This window comes from Ips typographus, linkage group LG4 (genome assembly GCF_016097725.1).
Source record: "Ips typographus isolate SLU linkage group LG4, UJ_Ityp_2.0, whole genome shotgun sequence".
NCBI lineage: Eukaryota > Metazoa > Arthropoda > Insecta > Coleoptera > Curculionidae > Ips > Ips typographus.
The window spans coordinates 9,595,099-9,621,079 of NC_138425.1; the positions used below are offsets into that span (position 1 = coordinate 9,595,099).

Below are 25,981 nucleotides of genomic sequence, written 5' to 3' on the forward strand. Positions count from 1 at the left end.
TTCCAGTATTGTTTTGGAATCTTGGGCATTTTTTTAAAATGATTTTAGAGGCATTTGACAACTCTAGATTTCTGGCAGATTTTCAATACTCTGTTACGGTCTGGCGCTTCCAAATTTTAATTTACTTTATTTTGAAAAGATCAAGACTCTGGCAACATTACAAACTGTTTCAACTTATGACGTCAGGCTAATGTTATTTGATTTTTGTTATATATTTTACGTCAATGTCACTGTCAGTACTGTCATCTGTGCCAATATCTCTGAACATCTGTCAAGGTAATCATGCAAAGTTTGTTTTGACATTGAATTATTGTTTTTCAAATTTTTAATTGCAAAAATAGCTTGATATTAGCGCTGTTCAATTCCCAGCTAGTGTTAAATACTATAATTATGCATTATTAAGTTACGAATTGTAATATCACGCATTCCAATTGGTTCGTTGTAAGGATACGATCATGGCTTGTACCATAGTGTTCGAATGGATTGAGGAGTTTGAATCCTTAATAGAGAGCGAAATTCACACTTATGCTACAGAACAAGAACATAATCAGGAAGTAATAGTAGCGCTTTACAATATCTTATCAGAACCGCAGAAGTACAAGTCAGAAAATGTAAGTATTTTATGCTTTACTCTTGTGCTTATGTGCTAACAGCAAGTTTACTTTTTGTGTAGCTGATTGAAGGGATATGTCAGCAACTGCTGAATTTCTACAGATCAGGGGAGACTCAGCTTCGCAAGTTTGCCCTACAATACATACCAATTCTAGTATTCCTTCACTTATCTGACAAATCATGTTCTGCAGTACAAACTCTATTAGTTAGCTTATACAACCTTGAGGTGGGTAAATGTTCACAGTCCTCCCATCCAAAGTTCATTTAACACGTTTTTTGTTTTAGGTAATTGACAACAAAGGGCAAGCCCGCACTCTATCATTTAGAATACCCAGTATAGCTCAGTCTTCAATATATCATGATTCTAATACACTAGAACCAGCTTTCATAGCTGAAAGTTCTCTAAGAAGATGGGAAGAATGCAATACAAAACTGGTTAGTTGGGGCCCATTGCCTCAAGTAGAAAATTTAAATGCACAGAATAGGCAAAGAGTTGTAACTGCTCTTATATTTTTATACAACCAACAGCTAGCTAATATAATTACCCAGGGTATAGAATTCACTTGTGGGGGAATATCTAAGTAAGTAATAACTATTTTTCTATTAGATTGTTATTTTATTTTTACTACTTATGTAAGACTGTAAGCAGTATAAGCCAGTTTCTCAATTAAATTGTTTATTGGTTGAATCTGGATTATACCAATTTAAATACATTTAAAAGCTTGCAACGTGAAACAGGTTAAGTCTAACTTTTTTTTAAGGAAAACATACTTTGTTTTGCTAATAAAATGTATGCACTAGTTGAACAATTTCCTTTCAGTTGATTTGACTAAATTATTGGTAAAATTTCAATATTATATAAGACTGTATATGGTGGTTGGTTGATGCATTAGTATATTTCAGGTTAGTGACTAAGGGTTTCCACTTAAACCCCAGTAGCAACCGTAGTTCTGTCGCTAGCGACAGTAGTTTGCAACAAGCCTACAGTATTTTACCCAGAGTTCAAGTTTCTGGTCCATTACTTATAGAGCTCCTTCATATAGTGTATCATGGAGCTGAAAGATGTGCCAATGGCGCTATGCAGGCTTTGCATGACATTATTCAAAGAGCCACTTATGACACATTTCCAGGTGCACAAAAGAGCTCTATAACAGTTGCTTGTTACTTACCTATTCATTTTCAGATGTTTTGTTAGCAGGGAGTGCCATAAAGAATTTATTACAGAACTCGCCATCAATAGCTGTGACGTCCAGACCGTCCCAGACTCATACAGTATCCAAATCTATGATTACAAATGCCTCATTTAGAACGAGGAAATTACCAGGTGGATAGGAAGTGTTTTAATTGTTTTACTTGTTTCTATGTGAGCCAATTTGTTTACAGATGACATTCCAATTCAGGATGACCAACAACAGCAAAACGAAAATGCACCTTTAGACTCAATAACAGAAGAACAGGAGGATAACGATAAAACGAAAAGTAAAGCGGTTAGCGCTTTGAAACATTTGCCCAAACACTTATCCGGCCTTGCCAAAAAACACAAAGACAAATCCAAACACGCCATACAAGGCGATCAGTCTGTTGAAATGAATTCTACACTGGATGGGATGATGGACGTTAATACAAATAACGATATTGGTCACAATGCTGTTCACGTGAGCGCTGTCTAATTATTAATACTTGTTTTGTTTTAAACACATTATGGTTGAATCTAGAAGTACCTACATTGCTTAATGAAGCTTAGTACCAAATTGGTTTGGTTTATTTTTTACTGAATTATTCAGAATAACCATTTGAATGATTTGTTGTTTTACTACTTTTACTTGTTGTCATACTGAATTTATAATTTATTTTTTATATGATATAGTGTGTATTAAAGTTGATTTTCCGGATGTAAAAAGCCTAATTTGATGAGTTTCTCTTATATTCTTTCACAATAATAAGCAAGGAGAAACTTGTCTCTAGGAAATCAATGACATTTGTATAATTGCTAATATGTTTGGTGGTTAATCAATTGGGTGTTGGAAAATGTGGTTTTGGATACTTTGCACCTAAGTACTGTAGTTCATTTAGTTAACTCAACAAAAACAACCTGTAACGTAATTTCTGCTCTCATATTTAGGATAGTTCACTTTTTATCACAATGTAAACAAAAACTAAAACTAATGACTGATTCACATAGTCAAACATGATAATATAATTCTTAAACTATAAATAATCCATAAATCGTTAGTTATCAATTTATTTTTGACTCTCCAAACTTAGTGTCTAGGAAGAATCTATTTTTATTAAACTTTTTTCTTTATATTGTTAGTGCGTTAATCCTAAAAGTTCTAAACAATTGTTACGATTATTTAAGGTCTATCACAAGACAATAATTTGTACATTTTCGTTAAACCTAGAACCCTGTAAGTGATATTTTTGTGTATATTTTTAAGGGTTCTAACCACTTAGTGGATCTGTAAATAGACATTCGTTTTTCCTATGAAGTTTTTAGATGAATTGAAATATGGTTTGGCCCACTTTTTGTACCTTGTGTACGTGTACTAAAATTGCTTGTATTTGGTAAAATATTATTAAGACTAATCAGTCTTTGTTAAACATCCGTTTTTCCTCTCAGTTAACTGTAATTTGTATGTCAATTTTATTAATTGAGTCCCATTTTCAAACCACAAAGAATATTCTAGCACTTTAATAACAATAATAACGTTTTTTTTATCATTTAAAGTTCAACAATAATCACAAAAGATTTTGACAGTGAGTTGTATTTTGATTGCTGTGTTTTAAAACATAATTCTGATTGAAATGTGGTGATACATACAAGGTGGTATTGCAAAAGTCAGTAACTTAATGGGCTACACGTTTTCTGTAATCAATCAATGCAGTTCTGGATGACCATCCTGTATGTCTATATACACTAAATTTTTGGTGGGCATTTTACTAATTTTTAAGTTAAGATTAATTATATAACTATACTGACTATAAAGTTATTCGCCATACATAATATAAATATGTGAAATTTAGTAAAAGCCATCAATATACTGTTCACATTTGTAATATTTCACACCTGATCATTCTTATTATTTGTTGTATGGACTCCTAAACCAAAACTTAGCGTAAATTAACTTGGTATAACCGTGATATTAACTAGTATTAATCAAGTTGTCATTCACAGTAATGTAGACTAGACGTAACCATAGTATTAACACAGCATATGTATGGCCTTATACCGTAAGAATGTAGTAAAGTGGTACTGTAACGAACAACAAGAAGTACCATTTTAGTAGACAGTGACCAATAAACAAAGTAATAGCAATTGGCGCGGAATGAGGTGAATAAACTTGGTTCGTAACTCAAATAATAAAGTAATTTAATGAGATCCAGACTGAGACTGGAAGGTCATAAACTGTGGTCAAATATTGTCTAACAAATATCGTAAACTGTCAGGTAATAAAGTTTTTCTTGTCTTCTATTTTTTTTTTCTAAAAGTTATATTGTGTTTAAGGGCAAATAAGTGAACAAGAAAAATTGTTGCCTAGATTATCAGTAACATTTGAGGCTACTATGACATATTTAATTCAATCTTTATTTTATGAATTTTCTCAATTTTAAACTCAACTTTTCTTCTTTGTTGGATCTTTCTCTCCTTATTTCAAAAATATTTCGCTTTTAGGTCACTTTTTTGCCTTTGACGTCGTAGTTCTGTATAACATCGGGTAACGAAATATAAATCTCATGAATTGTATTTAAATACGTGACACTAGGTTCAATAATTTCATTGTTAAACTTTTCATAAAAAAACGTACTTATGATATATTTATAATCGGTGTTTGTTACTTATAATGAGCCAGTCCTACAGACGTGATTTGTTGTATCGTTGAATAAAACATCCTTTGAAAGAGTTAAGTCTTACGTCTATTTCTCCTTCTTCCAACTGAAAAAAAAAATATTATAAAGCATGCATGCAGCAATCGCAATTTGGAGCTTAATAATAATCCAAAAAATATTACCAAATCTTGCTGGTATAAGTCTTTATAGCAAGACGGCGAAACGCATTGTCTTACGCACGTTATTTTTGACAGACCACTTTTCCCCAAACAACCCTTTTCGCAGGCAGCCTCAACTTCCCTAAACGTAGCCTCCTAAAAGTACAACATTTAAAATAGGTTTTACCTTATTTTACTTATTCTACGTTTTTCTTTGTTTCTTTATAGGGAAATTCTTGAAAAGTGTACGTCACTTTTCCGTTTTCTTTAGATTTGAGTGGAAACACGCCTGTCAACAGAAAAACCAATAATATAACCAGGAAAACAAACTTTGAAGGCATGTTTAAGGAAGAGTAAACTGCAAAATGTGATTTTCGTAGTTTTAGGTCGATATAAAGGGGCGTTGGGGGTTGCGCGCGACTGTATTGCCGCCTAACTCAAAATGTTTAATCTTTTTTAACTTTCAGGGCTCGTTTATTAATGAGGTCAATGTTTTGTTGACTTAGGTTGATCCAGACGTTAGAGCCAGCAAACTTTACCAACAAATGGCTTTTTAATGTTTTGGATAAGTTTTCTAGAAAGTGTCACTTTATAGTTTATATTTAACCCAAAAGTAAGTGACTTTTGGTGTTTGAAGGAAGAATACAAAATTACAAAATTATTATTTTATTGTCTAGTATATAAACAACTATTTATTATTTATGCTGGTACCCCTCGTTTTATCCTCTTATACAAATTCGTCACATAAATTTTTCATATTGAATTATCTCTTCAGCCCCTTTTCAAATATGTACGTCGTTGAACCCAAGGAATTTATATTCGAATATACCTTTTTGGGACGTCCGGCGTATGAAAAATTTACAAGTTAAAATGTAAAAAAAAATAGATATAAAAAGGTGAGACACCCGCCTGTACAAAAGTTGGGAATGTCATCATACACACTGATGCAGAAAAGAAAAAAAAATCAATTATTTCCTATCTTAATTAAAAACAATTATTTCATAAAATGACAGTTTATTTAAAATTTTAAATTTCAATTCATATTAATCAGTTGGTACTATAAAGTGATGATGTCATAGCTTATTGCAAGTTGTAAAACTTTACATTTTCCATATCTATTTGCGCTAAGTAGGCGATGCAAAATAAAACTTGCGCAATGAGGGGTAGTCAGAACAAATGATGGCGTACTTTGAGTTTGGGGCCGTATTTTGCATTTTATTTGGCTCGTTTAGTCGTTTTTTCTATTAAATTGTGACAGGTTTTTACAAAATGCCGAGATTTAAGAAGTCTTACAAAGAGCTCATAAAAGTGGAAACAAAGTGCGAATGGGAGGAATTGTCAACGGAAATTTTGGTATGCATAATTTGATTTATAATGTTAAGGTTAAGTTTAAAGTTTTGAATTTGCTTTCACCCAGGTTTGAAAGTAATAGACTTCATGCTAACTTCGTATATAACTCGTTGAAGATTATTTACTACTGATTCATAAAATAACTAATTTGACCAAATGTCAAATTTCATCATCATGGTGTCATACTTGTTCTGGTTGTTTCGTAGAGAGTCGAAACGAACGGTGTCACAAAAGTTGTAGATTTTTTGACAGAAACCAGAAACCGTAGCCTGAAATCTGAAATAATTCATTTTGACTGATCCGAACGTTATACAGTATACCCATCTCATTCTAATTAATTGACTAAAAACGAACAAAAGGCGCTATTTAATGCACTTATTTGGTTAGTTTTATCAATACGCAACCCGTAATAATCCATAGTAATGGACAAAAAAATGCCTCCAAAAGTATATAAACAAATTAATAACTTTTCTTATCTTTGTTTTTCACTATCTGCTTTTACTATATTTTACTAGAAATATCAATCCTTTAATATGATAAGTTACTAAAAATCAATACTTTTAATCCCTAGTTCCAACTTTTAAATCTTCAACAAACACTGTAGGTAAATGTTTGCCAAAATTTTCAACTTAGGCATTAATCAAATAGAATTATACTAAATAATTATCTCTTTATTATTAATGTTTACAGTTTACACTTATACCTAGTTTATTAGTAAGAATATTATATAAATTGCTATATAAAAGACGATAATACTTCAAGGTGAACTAACATAAAAGAAGCGGCAACAGAATGCTTAAAAAAACTCGGGGGCCTTAGCCCTGTGGCCCTGGCCCTGCCTCCACCACTCTCCCTTCTCTAGATTTATCTCATGTGGTGAAGAACATTGGTTTTCAATTAATTGCTCTTGATTTACAAGTCTCATAACTGCTAATCCTATTGATACTTTGTTGCTGTGTTGACAAAATAAAGTAGTAGTTTTCGATTTCGACTAATATATTTAAATAGATTTGAGGGTATTTTTACTGATATTACTTTGAGGAGGATTGCTCCTTTGAGAGGATTGCCTCCTCAAAGTAATACTCTTTTTCCTTCGGGGAAGGGTCGCGTTTCGATAATTTATATTTGTCCTACGTCCGCCATTTTTTCACCTATCATCCATGGCTGTTAATGCTGACATCCTTGACAGCAATTCGCCATTCCCCAATAAATTGTCATTTTTAATGGTTGATTTTCTATGCCGCTTGTTATCTGAATTTGTGACTTCGATTTTCAACTTGAAACGTATCGCACGTCTGTTTCGTGGGCGCCATTTTTGTCGCTAAGAAACCACGTTTCTTGAAACGGTGTTCAGAGAAATTTGAAGTTGACGACCGAATTCCGCAGCCGATCGAGTGGAAATGTGGGGCCTCTAAGTGGAAAAGTCGATTCCTAAAGGTCTACGGGGAATTGTCTTGTGCGGTGCACTTCCAAGAGGCGGAAAGGGTGAAAACCTAGGTCAGGACCACGTGGATGTGACAGTGACGGTTATAGTTTCCACGAGGAATGACTATATCTTTCACTCGGATCGTGCCCTTAATCGCTCTTAGACTTTTTTGTGTACACATATTAGTATTTTTTGTAAAATTCTGCAAGCGGGAGAGATGAGAGTTTCTCAGACGCACGCAAGTGCCTCTTCCGCGGAACTTTAGTAATCGTGTATCGCGTAATCGCGCTGTTAAACTGGCTGAACGTCTCATTGACGAGTGGCCATCGTAACCACAACACACACACACACACATCTGAATTTGTATGGAAACTTTTGAATTTTTCACACTCTTATGAAATCTTGTTACAAGCGAATCAGCAGGAAATCAAGGATTTTCTTGTTATATGAAATAAAAGTCGGCGGAATTGACTGAATCCGCACAATATTCGTGTGCTACTGGAGATGCGCGCGTTCGTTTCGTTCATTGATCGTCCCCACCACCACGCGGAGTAACTGAGAGCCGAGTGTTGTACACTGAAATCGAAGCATGTGTCGCCCGTTTATGTCGTTCTTGTACGTTAACAGGGTAGTTTCTCCTTAAGTTTACACTAAACAATCGCACAGCCCTAAACGGGCGTTGTTCAAACAGTTAGCGTCGCAACAAAACGGTGTGCATGTAACCAACAAGACACGACCGATAAAAAACCATTTCCAAACGTGCCAATTAATCGAATTTTGTCTGCTTCGTGCAGTGTTTTCGTCCCGCGAACCGTGCACACAAAGCAGTCAAACTGTGGGGTGCCAGCGCCTTTTTTCTTCCTCCCCAGGGAATGTATTACCCGGTAAGTCGATTACTCACTCATTAATCCTAGTTGAAATTGAAAATAAATTTAACCTTTAAACGGTTTTTTAACTAAAGGTTGAGGTTAAATTGTTTTGCAAACAGAAAAGATATTCGTTTTTCCCTGACTGGTCGGTTAGTCAGTAGACATCAAAGGAGGGTTATTTTTAAGTAAGTTGTCTACGGCACTGTTTTAGGATGCTGGTCCATTCGTTTGCCAGATAAATTCCGCCAGAGATTTTGGCGACCTTTCTCAATAAAATTCTTCTTGTTTCAGTGGCGCGCTTAATGTTTTTGTTGATTAATATCAGGTTTAATTTATGCAAAACTGTTTTTGGAAGGATTTCTGTTTTATTTTTATCAAGAACTGGCCTATTCTATTTGTAGGTTTAATGCAGAACTAGTGTATTACCATACTGTTTTAGTAACATTGGATAGAAGAGGAAGAGAATATTTTTGCACTAAACTTGCCAATATGTCAAAGGAAAACTAGATAGGGGTAAACAAACTCCTGAAAATATAAGCCTGGATAACTTTCATATACATCTTAAATTCCTGAATGCAACCCATTATGATTTTTTAGTATTGATCTTATTGATACCAATTTAATTTGTCATTTTCCATATTTGCACTTGTGTCTTGTGTTGCTGTGTAGGAGAGTTGGTACTAAGGTAGCACATCTCTAGTTACCAGTTATATTTAAGAAGTAGAATTAGTAAGGTTAGAAAGAAAAGAGGAATATGTTTACATGTAAACAATTGCAATTAAAAGTTTAAAAAATAAGTTAAGTGCAAAAAGCAAGTTTTATTAAAAACATGAAGAATAGGTGAGTTTTTGTTAGATGAACACATTGGAGCCAATATTGGGGCCAACTTGGTTCACACATTGGGACCATGTTGGAATCCCTTTGGAATGTGATCAAAAATCGATAACAAAGACATTGGCCCAATGTCGGACCTAAGCAACAAAAACATTGGCCCCATCCACACATTGGGGGAATACTCTTGGGGCCAACATTGGCCTCAATGTGTGGAGCCGGAATATTACTATCAAAGAAGATTATTGAACTGAAAAGTTAAAGCTAAATTTTAGGGTAAATTAACCATTTATCGTGGCATTGGCGTGGGCTACTCATATTATGATTTCAACTCCAATTTCAATAACAACTATTTTAAAATTATTCATGTAATTACCTATGCCTACTTTCCTTTTCATTTTGGCAACTAACCTCCTTGTTGATAGATCTGTTATAAATGAGTCCTGTTTTTATGAATATTTAATGTAATTATTAATTGAGTAGTATCATAATTGTTACTGTTACGAAAATAACAGAACTATCAGTCTATTGGTCACTGTTAAGGCAAAGCGGTCGGTGTTGAGAGCAACTACCTATACCTACCTACCAAGGAATGCATTTCTACTTAAGAAAAAGAAATAAAACATACCATCGTGCGGAGTCGCGCCTTTGGAGCTGGTTTTAATGGTTCTTTCTTATTTAAAAAAAACCTGTCTTTTTGTCATTTTCCTAAACGTAGAACCTGGTAATAATCAGGAAAATTATTCTGCTCCTGCATGCGTTCAATGTTTTTCCATAACGAATTCGGGAATAAAAGACCAATTTATTTTGACTTTGCTTAAAGGCAAATAACATGGCCGTCAAACGGAAGCATCAGGCAAACATATGCGTTCAGTTTCGGTCTGTAGAAAAATAAACATGGACACAAACTGGCAATGTTTCTCGTCGATTCCCTGGATAACAATGTTTACGTTACCTCTTGACGAGATCTCAGTTTACAAATATGAACGGATTTTCTCATACAGGAGATGGAAAGATGCATTTTGATTTACAGTGTTGCCAATACCCCAAGTTGCTTGTGGATATCTAGCTTTATAAATTAACCACTGATCCGCCGATGTTGTGGTTTGTGGGTTTAATGCTAATTTGAAAGCAAGTTATTTTTGTAATTCTGTTTTAAGTAATGAAAAAACAAATATGACAGACTGATCCAATAGTTCAATTAAAAAATCTGTTTTGATTAAAATATTTCTTGGTTTTAGAAGACAGATGTTGGTTGATTGTTTCAATTTAAATTGCTGATATAAATTATTGACGTAGAAGCAACGTGGTACTAGAATCATTCGATTAATTGCTGAGTCCAAGCATTGGATTTCATAAAACTTTAACATTGAGCAGTAATTAAATTAAAAGAGAGATAATAAACACATCTTAAGCATTATCTTTGAATGTTGGTACATGCGCTCTCCTAATGCGTACCATGTTTTTTTTTTATTATTATTAAATATAAAACTAAACACATCTGGATCTATTACACTTGCGTATACCAGATTATCGCTTGTGCAGTTATATAATTTATTGAAAATTAGCTACTACCGAGTTATGGTAGTTGTTTAACAGGGGATATGGTGTAGAACGGGTCCATGCTAGGTCATTGTACCCCAGTACAGCAAAAAATTAAACTAAATTAAGTAACAAATTGCAAACAAAAAACAGTCTTTACCTTGAAGCTTTTTTATGCCCTTTCCCCTTTGTGGAAACATATAAACGGATCAAACAAGTTTATTGTCTCAGAAATTTATGTATTGTAGAGATGAAGCCAGCAAAATGCAAAGTGTGTTTGGAATGGTTCCAACTAATTTATTTACATGTGCGAGGTAGGAAATTTAAAAGTTCCTTCCATAAATTTGTATTTCAGGAAATCGGTGTTTTTGCGACTAGTTTCAGGATTTTTAACCTGTTTCGAATATGATGTAAAGGAAACGATTTTGTATTTTAACTATTCGTTAAGGTGACTGTACTGAAAAGTGCATAAAACCTTGGTTTGGAGCAGACATCTGTGGGTGAAGGCCCTGCTGTCAGTGGGATACAATGCTTTTGTCCTCTCCTACCAAGACCAGACAATTATTGTCATTCCGTTCCAAAAATAAGTTCTGCATTATTCATGATTCAATAATTATTAGTATTGAAGTGCTATCAGATTTCATCCAAGGATAGGACATCCGCTATTTATACGACTCATCCCTGACGAATTTTGTGTGCCCATTAATTTTAAATAGGTTTTAATGTGAACTGTCTGCGTTGTTCTTTGGTTAAAGTATTCAAAGTTGTATTAATAGCACATCTTACGAGTTTTTATAAGTGGAATTGATAACGAGGGTTATAGATCGAAACATGAGCTTTGACATGATAAAAAGACAAACATGAGTGATAACAATCGGTATTTTTTGATTCAGTTTAATGACACTAAAACAGCATCTTTATACTTGCAGCTACTTAACCTTATTAAGTGCATAAAGATAAGAATTTTTAACCCTGGTTTTACTCGATAAATTTTAATTGCTCCATTAATATTATTTGTGTTTGCTCGAGTTGATGATAACCAACCTTTTTAGTTTCTTTTGTATCCAATCTTGGGGGTGATGTCCTTTTCAACAATCTTAACATAATGTTTTACGATCATGCAAGAAGAGAAAAAGTGCTGTTATAATTTTAATTAAAGCTAATAAGGATTATTTATTGATTCAACTCTTGAGTTGTTTTCATTCATCAGGGTGATACATGCAATTTCAGTTGCATTTCTACCGAGACCTACATCAAAGTAAAACGGAGTAACACTTTTTCGAGATCAACACAGATGTTAAACCAACGGAGTGGAAACGAGAGTTATTTACTGCAAATGCGCTCAATTAGTTTTAGTTAGTGGTCACATGTCTGGGGCATTATAGTGATATATCAATAAAAGCTTAATTATTAGTGTTTCCTTATTGGGCTCAGACAGACGGATAATTGCACGGTTCTAAGTTGGTTGAATAACACTCCAATAATCCATATACACTTTCAAAAAACAACTTACGATACGATCGCGTGGCATGTTCGTTAGTAAGGGTGATTTTTATCGTGACAGCCCTCTGGTTTGGCGAAAAGTCACGTGATATCCGGCTTTTTTATGTTAATGATTGTTTTTGTTCTGTTAGTCGACTACGCCCATGGTCTGTCTCGCCTCGGTTCTTGACTCAGACTAATTTATTGGTCCCTTCTGGCAGGCTGCAGTCTGGGTTCCTAGAATTAAATTTGCTGTTGGGTTTACAGGAAGAAATTGGTTAGATTAAATGAAATTAGTTTTTTCTAAGTGAGGCAAAATGCTGGTTGTAATTGATACTAGTAAAGGAAGGGTAAACACATTTAGTTGGTTTAAGTGTACAAGAAATATAGTATGGGGTGCCTCCAACATGTGTGAAAAGACGTTATAAAAGTGTTATTTGACTAGGTATTGGTTTTTAGGAGAATTTACCTGATAAATGTATTTCTTACCCAACAGTAGTAACCTTATAAGTGATCATAAAAATTTTATGACTATAGTATTGCGTGAGAAGGAAGTCTTTGGGGAAAACTGTCAACTTTACGATCTTCCCTATAAAATGTAATAGTAGGACGTAGGTGTACAGGGTATTCCAAAATACGATCCATACAACTATGCAGAAATAATGCAACGATTTAGTAACTTTTAGCTTAATCTAAAAATTAACATTAACAAAGATTTCATTACAGACCTTCAGTTTAGTTTATTTAAAGGAAATTTACTCCAAACAGGGGCAGAAAAGTACCTCTTTTTTGCAAACTGTGCATATTTATTATTAACTTATCCAGTCATCTTGCCCTTATCCTAAAGGTCATCAAGCTAGTTATCGACCCTTTATAGAAATTTTACCTTGGCGTGGTGCAGACTTTGTCAATTATTTTTAATTAATTACTGCTGTTGCATGTAAATACACGATTTAATTTTTACCCGATTTCTTTACTTATTTAATAATAACATTAATTTCAAATTTTGTGCAGACACCAATGTTTCTTCTGGTTAGCATGACTATAAGCACAACAAGCAGAATCTAGTTTAAATTGGAGCTGAAATTACAAACACGAGAGGCTTTTTCGCCTGATGAAATTAAAGTGAAACTACTTAAATATCAATGCTGACTAACGACAGACATAATCTTCAATTAAAGTTAATTTGCTAGATGTGTGGAGTTTTAAGAAAGTTATAAAACAATCCTGTAACAAGTCTGGGAGTGTCTAGTTATGCATGCGACAGTGAGTTGCAGAAGTTAAGTCAGAACTAATTTAAAAAACAGCTTTGTGTTTATTCAGTTCAAGCATTGAACCCATCTATTTTTGTTGTATAATACGATTATTATGATATGTTATAACAATAATACAAAGCGATCCATATAAACGTTAGAACTAGCAAATTGTTTCAGATGAGTTGAATATATTTTATTTTATTGTGTTATTTTTCTTCAACTGGAATTGAAACCACTTTGCAGAATCAGTTACCCTTTTTGACTATTTGGACCAATTTATTATAATAATAAAACCAACGTAATCAATTTGATTGCATTTGAAAATGACAAATAATCTGATGGTTTTATTTGTTTTGAGTATAACAAAATTTTTCATTATGCGTATGAATGTTTAAAAATCAATCTGCAACAGATTGATTTTTAAACATTCATGAAATGCACATAGTTACCAATTTAAAGCTTCAAATTAGCAGTAACATCTAAAAAGTAGAAAATTGACCGTTAGCCAAGTATTGGTTTACTATTTACATTGGTGATTTCTTTTAAATGAGTCAAAGTGCGCGCTAAACAAACAGTTGTAAATTAACACTGCAATAAAACGGTGGTAGAAATGAGTATTGAACAATTTGTTACCTAAAAGTTAGTCACGAAACTAAATATACTGTACCTATGTGCTTCAGAACAAATTTCTGCTTGAAAAAGAAACTTTGTATTATACCAAACTTCAGTAAATATTCTTTTCTTCTTCAAGTATATTGTGTTATCTACTGAACTAGGTTTGATATTCGGTGACCTTTTTATATTCTAGAAACCCTTTTCAAGCAGCTTACAGAATATTGCTTTTGAACTGAAACCTGTTAAGCGGTTTACTGTGTAAGTGACCATTAACTTTTATCTGAAAAATATGCAAATCTCACTTTGCCTTACATTAGAATTTAGATGAACGGTAGCTTTTTAAAGTAAAGGGTATGCATATTAATTATTTCTGTAATGTTACTACGTGCTGTTAATGCTGTTATACATAACAATTTTGTGATTCAGCTCAAAAAGCAATTACTTTTAAAACAGTTTGTAATAATTATTTAGAGTGTGAAAATTCATTATTGCTTTTTGAACAATTATGTGGCTTCCATTATGGAAATGAGGGACTACACTCAAAAGTTTTGCTATTATGTCTCCATTCACGATGACATCGTATAATCATCATGAAATCTACTCTCTCGTACAGCCGCTATTCGCTTTAATGTTGGTGTAATTATTTTAATAGCTACAGTAAATGCAAAAGTACGTTTCTGGAAATTCGGATGAGCTCTCTACTCTACGTTTATTTGATGAAAACTTGAAACATGACAAGCGTGGAAAGCTGCAGAACCTGTTTCGGATCTGCCAGCCGGGATATTTAATTAAAAAGGGCCGCACCCTCTGCGCCAGCCCGAAAACGCTTTTGTCGTAACTCTAGATGTGCAGGTCCTATCGACAAAGAATTTATCGAAAAGTCTGGAAACCTTGGCAACCATCCCGGGTGAATTGTATTCCAGACACGTGCTGTAGGGTTCAGGGCGCTATCGAGCTGTTGCGCCCTACGCACACACCTCAAAAACCCGGTCCCCCCTCGGATGAACTGCGGCTTATTAGGACGCTTTTACCTTAAACGTAAAGATGGTAAATACACTCTGGTAGCCCATCTTTGAAAAAGTAATTTCGGTGCTTTTCAAAGTTAATTGGATTCTGCAGGATAAAAATAAAACGGAGGAGGCAAATTTGTCGTCACTCCCAGAAAATTTCACAGGAGTTCTGCAATATTTTTATATAGCGCATCTTAAAAAGTAACATTTAGAAGGTTATATGAATATAATTATATACAGGAATTCCATCATAAGAAGAGAGGAAGTCACGTGACCGCTTTATCAGGAAGTTTGATTAAAATCTTGTGATCAACTGTCAAATGACGTCACAGTTTTTTTTATGACACTGACACATGTCACTTACAAGGTTCATCTCAATCTAGTTCTCCCTTTTTATCATGAGATTCCTATATGTACAATTTTGAAATTTTTATACCTGTATACAGGTTAACAAGCTTAAAAAATCGATTTTAGGGTCAATTGCCTGGACATATTTAAGGGTACCCTATTTGACTACGACATTTTGCACATGGTCTGTCACAGTAAAATCTCAACTTAGCCTAGGTGGACCCTAGGGTGCCTGAAAAAATGCATTTTGATATATCGCTGTATATCAAACACGTAGATTTAAACTTTGAAAACAAGCACACATATTTTCAACATTTTTGCCTGTTTCAGTCACCAGATTTCCAATACTGACGCGAAATTGCGACACTAAATTTAGTCATCTATCAATTTTCCCCATCTAAAAAAGGGATGGGCAATCAATGCTTCATTGTATAAATTATAATAATAATTGGCAATGCAAAGGGGGTCAATAGCGTTTGTTGGATTCAACACGCATACTAATTTGTTGATGAACGTGAAACCTAATAGTCGAAGAACAAAGAGATGGTACAGGATGATTACAGGCGATGAAGTAATTTATTGTACCATTTCGAGGTTTAACTCATTTGCAGTCTAATTTAGTTTCATATCTTTGATTTAAAGATTAATACACTTTTAATTGCGTGATGTACTTTTAATGGCTCATTTTTCTTTAAATTAATTCTCATGCTTAAATGTTCATCATCATTGCAATTAAATTGAAACAAAGCTTTCAGTCACTTGTGTACAATCACTGAGTAAATAGCGTAAATTGTTTAGGTTATAATGTGGCAGTGGCAATAGCTTAATACTGCAGTTGTTCTTAGAGAACGGTTTAAATTTAATGGATCCCCCGGATGTTGTATATAAATCCAAATTGGATACAACCAGTAGTGGATTTCATCCAATAAAAATATCCATTAAATATGTTTTATGAGGTATATTTTATCATATTAGTCATACGTTTATTACTCTCAATTTTTGTAATAATGCGTCACTGATGATTGAATTTCCAGTATAAAAAAAGGAAAAAAGTCTCAACTGTGGTTCTTCCCAAATATGAGAAACTACAAATTGTTCAGTATTGAGTAACCAGTAGTTAATAACTGGCTTACCCCTTATTAAACTTCAACTGTGATTCAGGATAATCAAAAGCTCAGTTCTTATACAGGGTTCGTCAACAAATCGAAACATACGACAAATCTAAATAACGGTCTGTGACACATTTTGTACACGTGTAAGTAATGAAACCAGACTATTTCAAACAGGATTCATTCATGCATTTATAATTTAAAGTGGAAATGTGACTGCCTAAACCTAGAAACGTTACCGTAATTACCTATGCTTTGCTAATAATATTTATTCCTAATTAAAGTTGAAGATTGCTTGGTTGATTATACGGTTTATGACTAATTTCGGTAGCACTAAAGTTATTCGTAGCTGAAAAGTTAATACTTCAAGGCTTACAGTTTAATCCAGAGTAATTGGAACAGAATCGATATTTAAAGCGAATGAAAACGGCAAATATCATGCGCGTGTTGAGTTTGAGGAAGATTTGAATAACTAGCTGAATTTATAAGTTTACTTATAAATGTAGAGTAATGGATAAAGTGAGTTGGTTTTGATGTTGAAACAACAAAAATCATTTTAATTGAATAGTCTTTCCTATACAACTGAGTCAACTTTAATTAATTCAATCAGAGATTTGTTTTTATTGTTTTACTTGTAAACTCTGGAGTTAACTCTTAATATCCCAAGCACTTACGGTGCCAAAGGCAGTTAAAACAACAACACATTGGCTCTTAAAATCCCGCAATTACAGCAGATTTTATTATCGTTCAATCATTTTTTGCGCAAACCCACATCGCTACACTAAAATTTATCGATAAAGTGTCGAGGCGCTAAAAAGAAAACTTCATTATCGTCCTAACGGAGTTTTCCTTATGCCCTTCGCTCAATCTTTCGACAATGGAACACGGGCGAGATAATGCAGCGGACCTTTTAAGGAAATTTAAAAACGGCAAATCATCGGGGCAAAACGATTTTTTGCTTTTACCTTAATGTACTCCGAGTGTATTCAGCAGGAGGGTTGTCTAGATTGTTCACGTGAAAATGTTGCTTTACAGCATTCATTTTTCTAAAACTGTTTTTAGCGAGGGGTAAACCACTAGGGCATTATAGTGTACAAACTGTAGGAATTAGTGGGCATTACTTGGGAATTAAATTAGTATTATTAATAAAATTGAAAAGGTCTAAAATATGTCATACAATATTTTTTTCTATACATCTACCATTGAAATATATACATAAATAAAGTTATTTTACTTTCAAAATTTTTGACTCTCTCTAGCGGCGAAACCGTACAACTAATCAATCAACTTTTATACGTCAATAAAAAGCTCATTTCATTAGCTATCCATTGACATATAAAAGCTTATACAAAGTATAGCAAATAAGCTAGTTGTTAACGATTGAACAAAAAAATGCACCAAAAAAGTCATGAAAAAATGACGTCCTCTAGTGGCCAAACCGTCCAACGTATTAACCCCATTTGGGGTATTTGAGAAAGCTCATTTCATTGGCTGCCATGTTATTTACGGTTTAGTGACAGGATGCACCACAAACATTTTTTGACTGGTTAAGGGTTAATTTGACTATAGAAAATTAGGAAAACACGGTCACGTGACTTACTAGATCTACCACGACATAATGGTTGGACATTTTTTGAAAAACAGACTTTGCAAATGACAATTTTCGTAAGGGTCAAATTTGCCTGAAACACCGCCACTAGCCTAATGGGTTTTGCGCGTTACGTTGGCCAGTTAGTGCAAGCGAAAATCGACCTTAATGATTGTATTGCTACAGTTTTGCTACTACTCTAGATTTGGCAATCATTGTGCTAGGTTAGTGCCAAATATCTGGGCCGTATCAGCCCGATTTAAAAAATATTAGAGCGGTAACAGTCAAGGAAAACATTTAGTGAGCTTTTGAGTCCTCTGGCGGCCATATTTTTTGAAAACCTATTTTATTTTCTATCCATTGACATATAAAAGTCTATACAAAGTGTTGTGTGTGACAATATAAAGACAGTTTTGACTAAATTTGACAACTACTACTTTAACCTTCATTAATTCGATTGTTTTGACACTGACAGGGTGGTTCAATGTATCAATTTAAAAAGTGATTTGTTTAAATAAATGGCGTAATACAAACTTTTTTAATTTTGAACAGAGAATCAGACAAAATTATAAGAATGTGTTCCGTTTGAAAAACTAGACTTTCTGTCCTTTTTAGAACTGATTTTTTGACCACACTGTATTATATATTTTGACGTTTTTCTGCACCCATTTCTAAAACAAACCTTGTCTAACATGACGAAACACAAAAACCAAGAAAAAAACCTTTCCTGATATCTCAGAAACGGATATAGATAGAGGTATATGACATTAATATGCGAAATATGTCTAGAATTTGACGTAGAATACAAAAATGAAAAAATATACAGGGTATCCCATTCCGGTTAATTCGTTGCACGCATATTTTCTTATTTTTACTTTTTTTAATTAAAAAAAGTGTTTTTTAGACTTCCAGTTGTGATAATTCAGGAAGTTAGTGGGTATTGTTAGGCTAGGTTAGGTTAGGTTAATTATTAGGAATTACTGGGCATTACAAGAAATTCGAGTCGTTTGAAGTTGGTTTTGATATATTAGTTGAATTGAATTTGATCTCATTATTCCAATTTTTCGCTTATAAATAATTAACACACATGTAAATTAGATACTCAAAAGCTGATTGCATCTGTTTGTAATCTGATGCAAAATAGCTGTATTAATTTGCAATTATTAAAAAAAGTTGATGTTATTTTCTCTTCGGTTGATTTTACTGGAATGACTGGTTAGGCAGTTGTTTTTAATGCGTTGTCTGGTTCGGAATGTGTGCTTTCAACTTGGCGGTATCTGCGTCGTTAATACCTTTTTAGGGCAACCATTTTCTGTGGTGTTTTGTTGTACGTTTTAGTAAAAAAACTAAAGTAACCGACTGGACGCCAATGATCCGCCGTCATTATTAACCAAAAGGTATTTATAATTGGTAAATTGATAGTTAAAATAAACGATTTAACGATCGAACTATTTATAAATTCGCTAGCTAAAGCTGTGTCGTTTGTACCGAGAAGCGCTGTTCTGAAAACTCAATGCCTTAATGAAATCAAAGGATTCAATGGCGACTGAGCTTTTTTCCACTCTATGATTAACAGTGGCTTTTTTCAACCAACAATCCCTTTGTAACTGGTCTTTTTACGTACTATTGGTAAAAACATACATTTACCTTTCAAATCTAAAAGTCAATTAATGCTAATTTAACATTTATTCGCTGTAATATCAACTCGTTTTGCACAGATACACTCCACGGATATGTTCTTTAAAGGACTTGCTTATAACCAAGCTCAATTAACGCTAATTTAGAGGCGTACATTGACGTCCTGATACAAGGACGAATTAAACATTATTAAACAATTTAAATTCCCCAGCTGCGAATGATGGTAAATGCTATACGAGAATGGCTTCCATTTCAGTTAAAAATAATTAGACAAAACGCTTTCGGCATCCTTATAATGATCGACAAACAAATAGAATCATCGACTGGCTCGTTTTCACTGAAAGTGTAACATGACGGCAGATTTTTCCGAAAGTATCAGATTTCACAAAATATGAGTTGAGGAAGCGTATTTTTTTCTCAAAGCTCTAAAACAGTCGCTTCTTTGTTGTGCTTTTAATGTTTAGTCGTTACAGCTACCGTAAAGCTGTTGTTTTATATTACGAGATGGTAAAGCGTTGTAGTAGACCTTAGATCAACAAAGAAGATGACTTGGTCAAAAGGAACAAGCGTTAACTCAAATTTAATATTAATTTTATAGGAAATCTAGTTTATAAAATGTTTTCAAAAACCATAACCATAAATGTACCTGGTATCGAGAAAAGCTCTGATTATGAGAAATCAATTTTTATGTTATTTACGCTTTAATTAAATAATTCAGACACATCATAGTTACTTTCATTGTTATAGTTATTATGACAATTGTATTTCTCTAGGTATTTTTACAACTGATTGTCTGGTTGTTATAAATCATTAATCGGTTTGAAAAGCGCCGCCACAGTTTGAACAGCCACTTCTCGTCTGTATACACATCAAACAAACAATTTAAACATTATAAGAGGCACTAAATAAATAAGCAAACATCGATATCAATAACCCTGTTCCTTTTGCTTTATTTGTTCAAGTATTATACACGGATACGGCTGGCGCTTCTTCGTTCAAAACACATGAAAGTTGTCAGTTTCATTCTTGTTTTACGATGTGGCCCAAATCACGGTGAAATCGTCTCATGTGTGATCTGTCCTTGGCAAGATTAACAAACGTAAAGTAAGTGTTTTTACGACCAAATGATTCTTAGCAAAGGGGCTCCGTATCTAATCTAGGGGTGTTTGTTCTCATAAACATGTCAACTCACAACGGTTACAACCCTAGTTGTGTAACTGTAGTATTTCTTTACACTCTGATATTCAATTTTTAGTGATCATACTAAGATTAGTCAAAAAAGCAGCTTTGAGCTTACTGCTTTTGTTGACCAATTAGAAACTACAAACTAGTGATTTGCGCAAATACTGCACATACAGGCTTCTGAATTTTTTGTCTTGTCTAGCGTAGGCTTTAAAATTGAGTATAATAGATCTGCATATAAAATGATTTGATTTTAAGCAAAGTATGCCGGCTATTGACTCTCAAGCTTTAGCAAATATGATGCGAGACAGAATACACCTTTTTAAAGCAAACATTTATTATTAATGGCGATATGAAACTAGAGAATATTATTTGCCATGAGGTTAGAATAAATTGTTTTTTTGAAAGATGGTGTATAACTTTTGCTGGATTCATATTTTAATATGTCATTGGGCATTTAGTGAAATTTAAGTGTCTTGAGGTTTTCTCCAAAACAAACTCTTACTTGTAGTACAAAAAATATCGATGATCCCTCTAAAATAACTTTTTTCTTGTATCTAGCATTAATTAATAACGATGAACATAGCAACGTCATGTTCCTAATAAAGTGAGAATTAATAACACGAGCCTGGCATTAATCACTATCCTGCAAGGTAAACTAATGATTGAGGAGCAGACAAGAAGATGCTTAATAACAACTTTAAGTTATCTTTGAGATACAACTCTCTAATTTCCTAATAAGTACAACGTAATTATAAGGATCATGTTCTAAAATTTGTATCAAAACTTTCTTTGTGTTTAGATATTAACTCCTGCAACCCCAAGCTGGATATACCTTAAAAACGTTGAGTATTAAGCTCGGTTTTATATGATACTTGACCCGTTTTCTTGCATTTTTTTCTTAGCCCTCTTTACAGGAACGTCGTGCATTTGTGGCTTTGTTTCATCAAGATCTCTCATTCGAATGCAGCATACCGTGTTTAACATACTTGTGTGTCTGTTCGAGCTGGCATTTCATTTGAAATAGTAATCAACTGCACTGACAGAGAGGAAGTACCTTTTTAAACATGCATACCAGTCAAGGGGGGTTCGTATGAGGACGACCAATAAAACTTTAAATAGGAAATTGCTGTGTACATCACACTTTCAACTTCCTCCTACTGTTTTAATATGCGGCTCCAAAACTATTTCTTCAGACAACGTCTGTTTAATATTTATTAAACTTTTCGGTATTCACTTTACGTACAGTGGAAGTGCCAGGATTTTAATAATAATAAACGGCAAAAGGAAGCGCTGGTGGGCTTTTCAATTAGATATTACAAACTCCTACCAAGAATAAGTAATTAAACTGAAAAGAAAAATTGCTATATTAACAATTTTTAAGTACACAAACTTTCAGCGCTTGAAACCGTATTAATATTAATATTATAGTCGTTCAAATTCCAATGTAATTGGCACATCTTATAGGAATTTGCGATCAATATTTGCATTGCAGGAATGTCGTTATTCATGTTTGAACTGTTTCTTTCATTAACGAATATTTAACATTTTTTGCAAAAGATCCACATTTCTTTTTATGTAGCAATAAAGTGATTAAAAAACCGGTCAATTTGAATATCTTTACACATGAAACCGTTGGTTTCGATCTATTTAATAGATAAACCACTTAAGGAAGATGTTCTGTGTAAGTATTGTTTAATTTTTAAACTTATATTGGTTTTACAGCAATTGAGTGTTGTATTATTATGCTAAGCAAAAATATTAAAATAGTGATGTTAACAAACTTCAAACATTTTTGGCAAAATATCAAAATTGACTTACTGAATCATCTTATTGTTAAACTGAATAATTGCATAGCTACTGCTAATATATTTGTAATTTTGTTAACTTTATTATTTGATATTTTGCATGTGTACAACAAAAAAAGGAAAGAGGACATTTTTTTTATTTTTTACACTTAATTGTAGGAAAAACAAACATAAAATCGAATCCGATTAATTGGCCTATTTCACATTGATCAATCGGCTATTAACAGCCAGCTCTTTAGAAAAGTGTTGCGTACACGATTTTTATTAGCACTCTATTTCGAATAGCTTTTTTACATGTTAGGGATTGATTTCCAAATTGCCGTTTTGCTGTGCCTCGTTAATCCATATTTAGTGTCATGATTGCGTTTCATTTGCAAAAGTACCTACAAAAAATCAGCAGAATTTACTTTTAACTTTAATCTACTAGCATTATATTTGCAATTACTTATCTATGTTAGTGATTGCTACTTTGTATCCTTGACGTGTGTAAACCAGCTGGTGCTTAACATAAATAAAGTATTATTATTATTATTATTATTACTAAACCATAAGATTTTGTTAACTTTGTTACAATTTTTACGTATCATCAAATCAAAATCTGAAATCCTTGTTATGTAAATACTTATACTCTGAGGAATGTTTTTTCTTTCTAACGAGCTTTTCAGGCTAGGTAAAGTAGCATTTACTAACTTAATATGGTAATAAAAACTCCTTACATACATGTTATGAATAAATTCAACCGCCATTATCATTAAAAGTCTATTAGAATTCCTTATTAGAGGTCTTCTGCCTTGGAAGCTCTAAATAAGAAGATATTCAACGCAAAGCGCGGTAATAACATCGTCCATCATCTATTAAAACCCGTACATTCTTCGGATATCCCGTCAAAACATGATTGATGCTCCACACACCATGTTTCTCTAGCACCAAATTTGTATTTAAAGCTCTTTTAATGCCGCATTTGTGCTGAATTTATTTATCATATCTTTCTCGTTTTGGTTTGTATGTGCTTACGAAAAAGGAAAACGCGTGTAGCTTCGTTCACCGCTTTTCAGTTGTCACACAGAGGTTAAATATATGTTGATGCATACTGCAGTAGGTATTTTGCTCTGTCCTGAATGTATTTATGGACATCCAACAAAAGCAAAAAGCTTCCAGCAAGTAGTGCAAAAATAGCAAGAAAGACGTTAACCCGGCAGGGTGCATATTTGCAGCATCAGACAATGCGACTGTTCTTGAATATTTATAGACAAGTTAATATCAACATAACGACTTGGGATAATAAATCAGCTTTGATTTAATCGAACATTTAATCAACAAAACCTTTCTCACCGAATTAGCACCAAACAAATCTAATTGAAATTTTTCTTTCAGCACATGGTGCAAACGGGTATGACGGCACCTTTTGGTGCCGCCACGCCCGCTGCGGGTTTTCCCACACAAAATGGGGAAGTGAAGGCGAGCGAGGAAAAGACCACAGTGCCCCTGTTGCCACCTCCAACGGGAGCGCCCGCACCTGGAGCGGGGCCACCTTTTAGTCCACCGCCACCACAAGGGGCCCCAGCTACTGAGCAACCCTCCGGACTGGTGGGAAGCCCAGTAGCAGCGGCAGCAGCTGCTGCAGCCGCCATTGCACAGCAACAACAACAGAATCACGCGCAGCAAACGTATAAATGTGAATCACTGGTACAGGTAAATCATTGTTTTCTATTTCAGTTTTAGAAAGGGATTGAGTGCTGGTAACTCAGTCCAAAGTTTTAAAGTTAAGGCAGATGTGGATGACACTACAGTTGCATCTTCAGGTTCTTTTATTTAGCCCAACTTTATGTTGGCTCAGTTATCTGTTATATAGTTAGAAATGTACCTGATGCATGTTTTTCTAACATTTCCTCCTCGATTTCCTCTATAGTCTGTGCGCATAAGCATTACTTTCTATGGAAAACCATTTGTCTGTGTATAATGCAGTCACCATAATGTTCAACCATTTATTGACTTGATACTACAACAATGTTTGTTATTGAAGTTCTCGTAACTCTTCCTAGATATGGTGTCTATGGTTGTCTTCATGCTACCGCTGTGATTTGCTTATTTATTTTCTTATTTACTACAAATCACGTATTAATGTTTGGACTCATGGAGCTTCCTGTTTAGTAGTGTACTAAAACAGTTATTTTTAAAACTACGCTTTATGATGATTGTAAAACTGGTAGTTAAGAACATACTTACCCTGGTACTAAAATTATATTGTTAGGTATTTTAGAAACAATCCAAAAATATTACAACAGTAATGGAGCTGAATTAATATATTGACATATTATAGTAAAAATAACTTACACAGACTTATTTCATTAGGAGACTGAAATCCAACAAAACGGAAGCACACAACCACCCACCTCGGAGGCTTCGGACACTACCAAAGCAGCACAGGGCACACAGGCAGCTACCGAACTGGCTAACCAACCTAAAAGGCTGCACGTCTCGAACATTCCATTTAGGTTTAGAGACCCGGACCTTAGGGCCATGTTCGGCGTAAGTACCATTTTATACAGCACCAAGGTCCTGTCAGTACAGACCTTGGTCACGTAACTTTAAATGCAACGCAAAATTTTAATCCATTACTTTCCCGTTGATTTGCAGCAATTCGGACCAATTTTAGATGTAGAAATTATCTTTAACGAACGGGGATCGAAGGTACGTGCTTTTCTATTAAATTACAATCTTTTATGAAATATTTCATTTTCTGAGCCGGCTATGTTGCTATTAAATTTCGCGTTTTAATATTTCCTCACCTCTTGGAATACATTATGCAATATGTCAGATATTGTTGGCTAAAGGACCTTATGAATAAAACCTGTCAAGATGAAATTTGTTCAGCGTTTTGATATATTAGAATGTGGGGAGTTTTTTTAAAGTGCATTTGTTGGAAATTGATATTTTTTTAATAGTTTGGGCGCTATTCCCTTTAAAAGCCTGTAGTAGATGTCTCGACATTTGTGTAAACTTGTTTCAGAACTCGATTCTATTTGTAAATTTGTCTAACCAACTGTAATTACTACTGTTACTGTTTAAAACCTAGAGTTGTAGTTATTAGCATGGCTTTCGGAAAATGTGGTTTATTGCATTATTCAATTTGAAACACAGCTTTTTGTGCTTAAATTAGACCGACAGTTTTACAGAATCCTTATACACTTTATGAACTTTAGTTATAGCTGTCATTAGGAGGGTAAATTTGTGATTCGAATCACCTTTGGCAGTACTAATAAACCAGTGTGTAGATTGTATTTTTTTACTTCGAGACGACTGAATGACTTAGATTTGTTTTCATATGT

General features: G+C 33.8%; 3 protein-coding genes across 6 annotated transcripts in view; 2 read left to right on the plus strand and 1 right to left on the minus strand.

Moving 5' to 3' along the window:
- Positions 1-265: 265 nt before the first annotated feature.
- Positions 266-4,514, plus strand: Hyccin (PI4KA lipid kinase complex subunit hyccin). The gene is made up of 6 exons (XM_081978654.1): positions 266-611; positions 674-838; positions 898-1,193; positions 1,516-1,742; positions 1,796-1,936; positions 1,996-4,514. The coding sequence occupies exons 1-6, from the start codon at positions 456-458 to the stop codon at positions 2,280-2,282; spliced, it is 1,272 nt and encodes a 423-aa protein (XP_081834780.1). The 5' UTR covers positions 266-455; the 3' UTR covers positions 2,283-4,514.
- LOC145728429 (uncharacterized) lies at positions 2,708-4,991 on the minus strand. The gene is made up of 3 exons (XM_081978660.1): positions 4,805-4,991; positions 4,623-4,754; positions 2,708-4,546 (listed from the first exon to the last, which is right to left on the minus strand). The coding sequence occupies exons 1-3, from the start codon at positions 4,937-4,939 to the stop codon at positions 4,466-4,468; spliced, it is 348 nt and encodes a 115-aa protein (XP_081834786.1). The 5' UTR covers positions 4,940-4,991; the 3' UTR covers positions 2,708-4,465.
- Positions 4,992-7,911: 2,920 nt separating this feature from the next.
- Rbfox1 (RNA-binding Fox protein 1) overlaps positions 7,912-25,981 on the plus strand; it is a 31,665-nt gene continuing 13,595 nt past the window's right edge. The window contains exons 1-4 of one of the 4 annotated variants that reach the window (XM_081978659.1): positions 7,912-8,258; positions 24,027-24,344; positions 25,005-25,181; positions 25,290-25,343. In XM_081978659.1, the coding sequence (XP_081834785.1) occupies positions 8,247-8,258; positions 24,027-24,344; positions 25,005-25,181; positions 25,290-25,343 (561 nt within the window). In that variant the 5' untranslated portion in view covers positions 7,912-8,246. Of the gene's footprint in view, positions 8,259-8,990; positions 9,084-19,256; positions 19,422-24,026; positions 24,345-25,004; positions 25,182-25,289; positions 25,344-25,981 lie in introns of those variants that run through there. The other 3 variants (XM_081978655.1, XM_081978658.1, XM_081978657.1) reach the window with 3 other exon arrangements.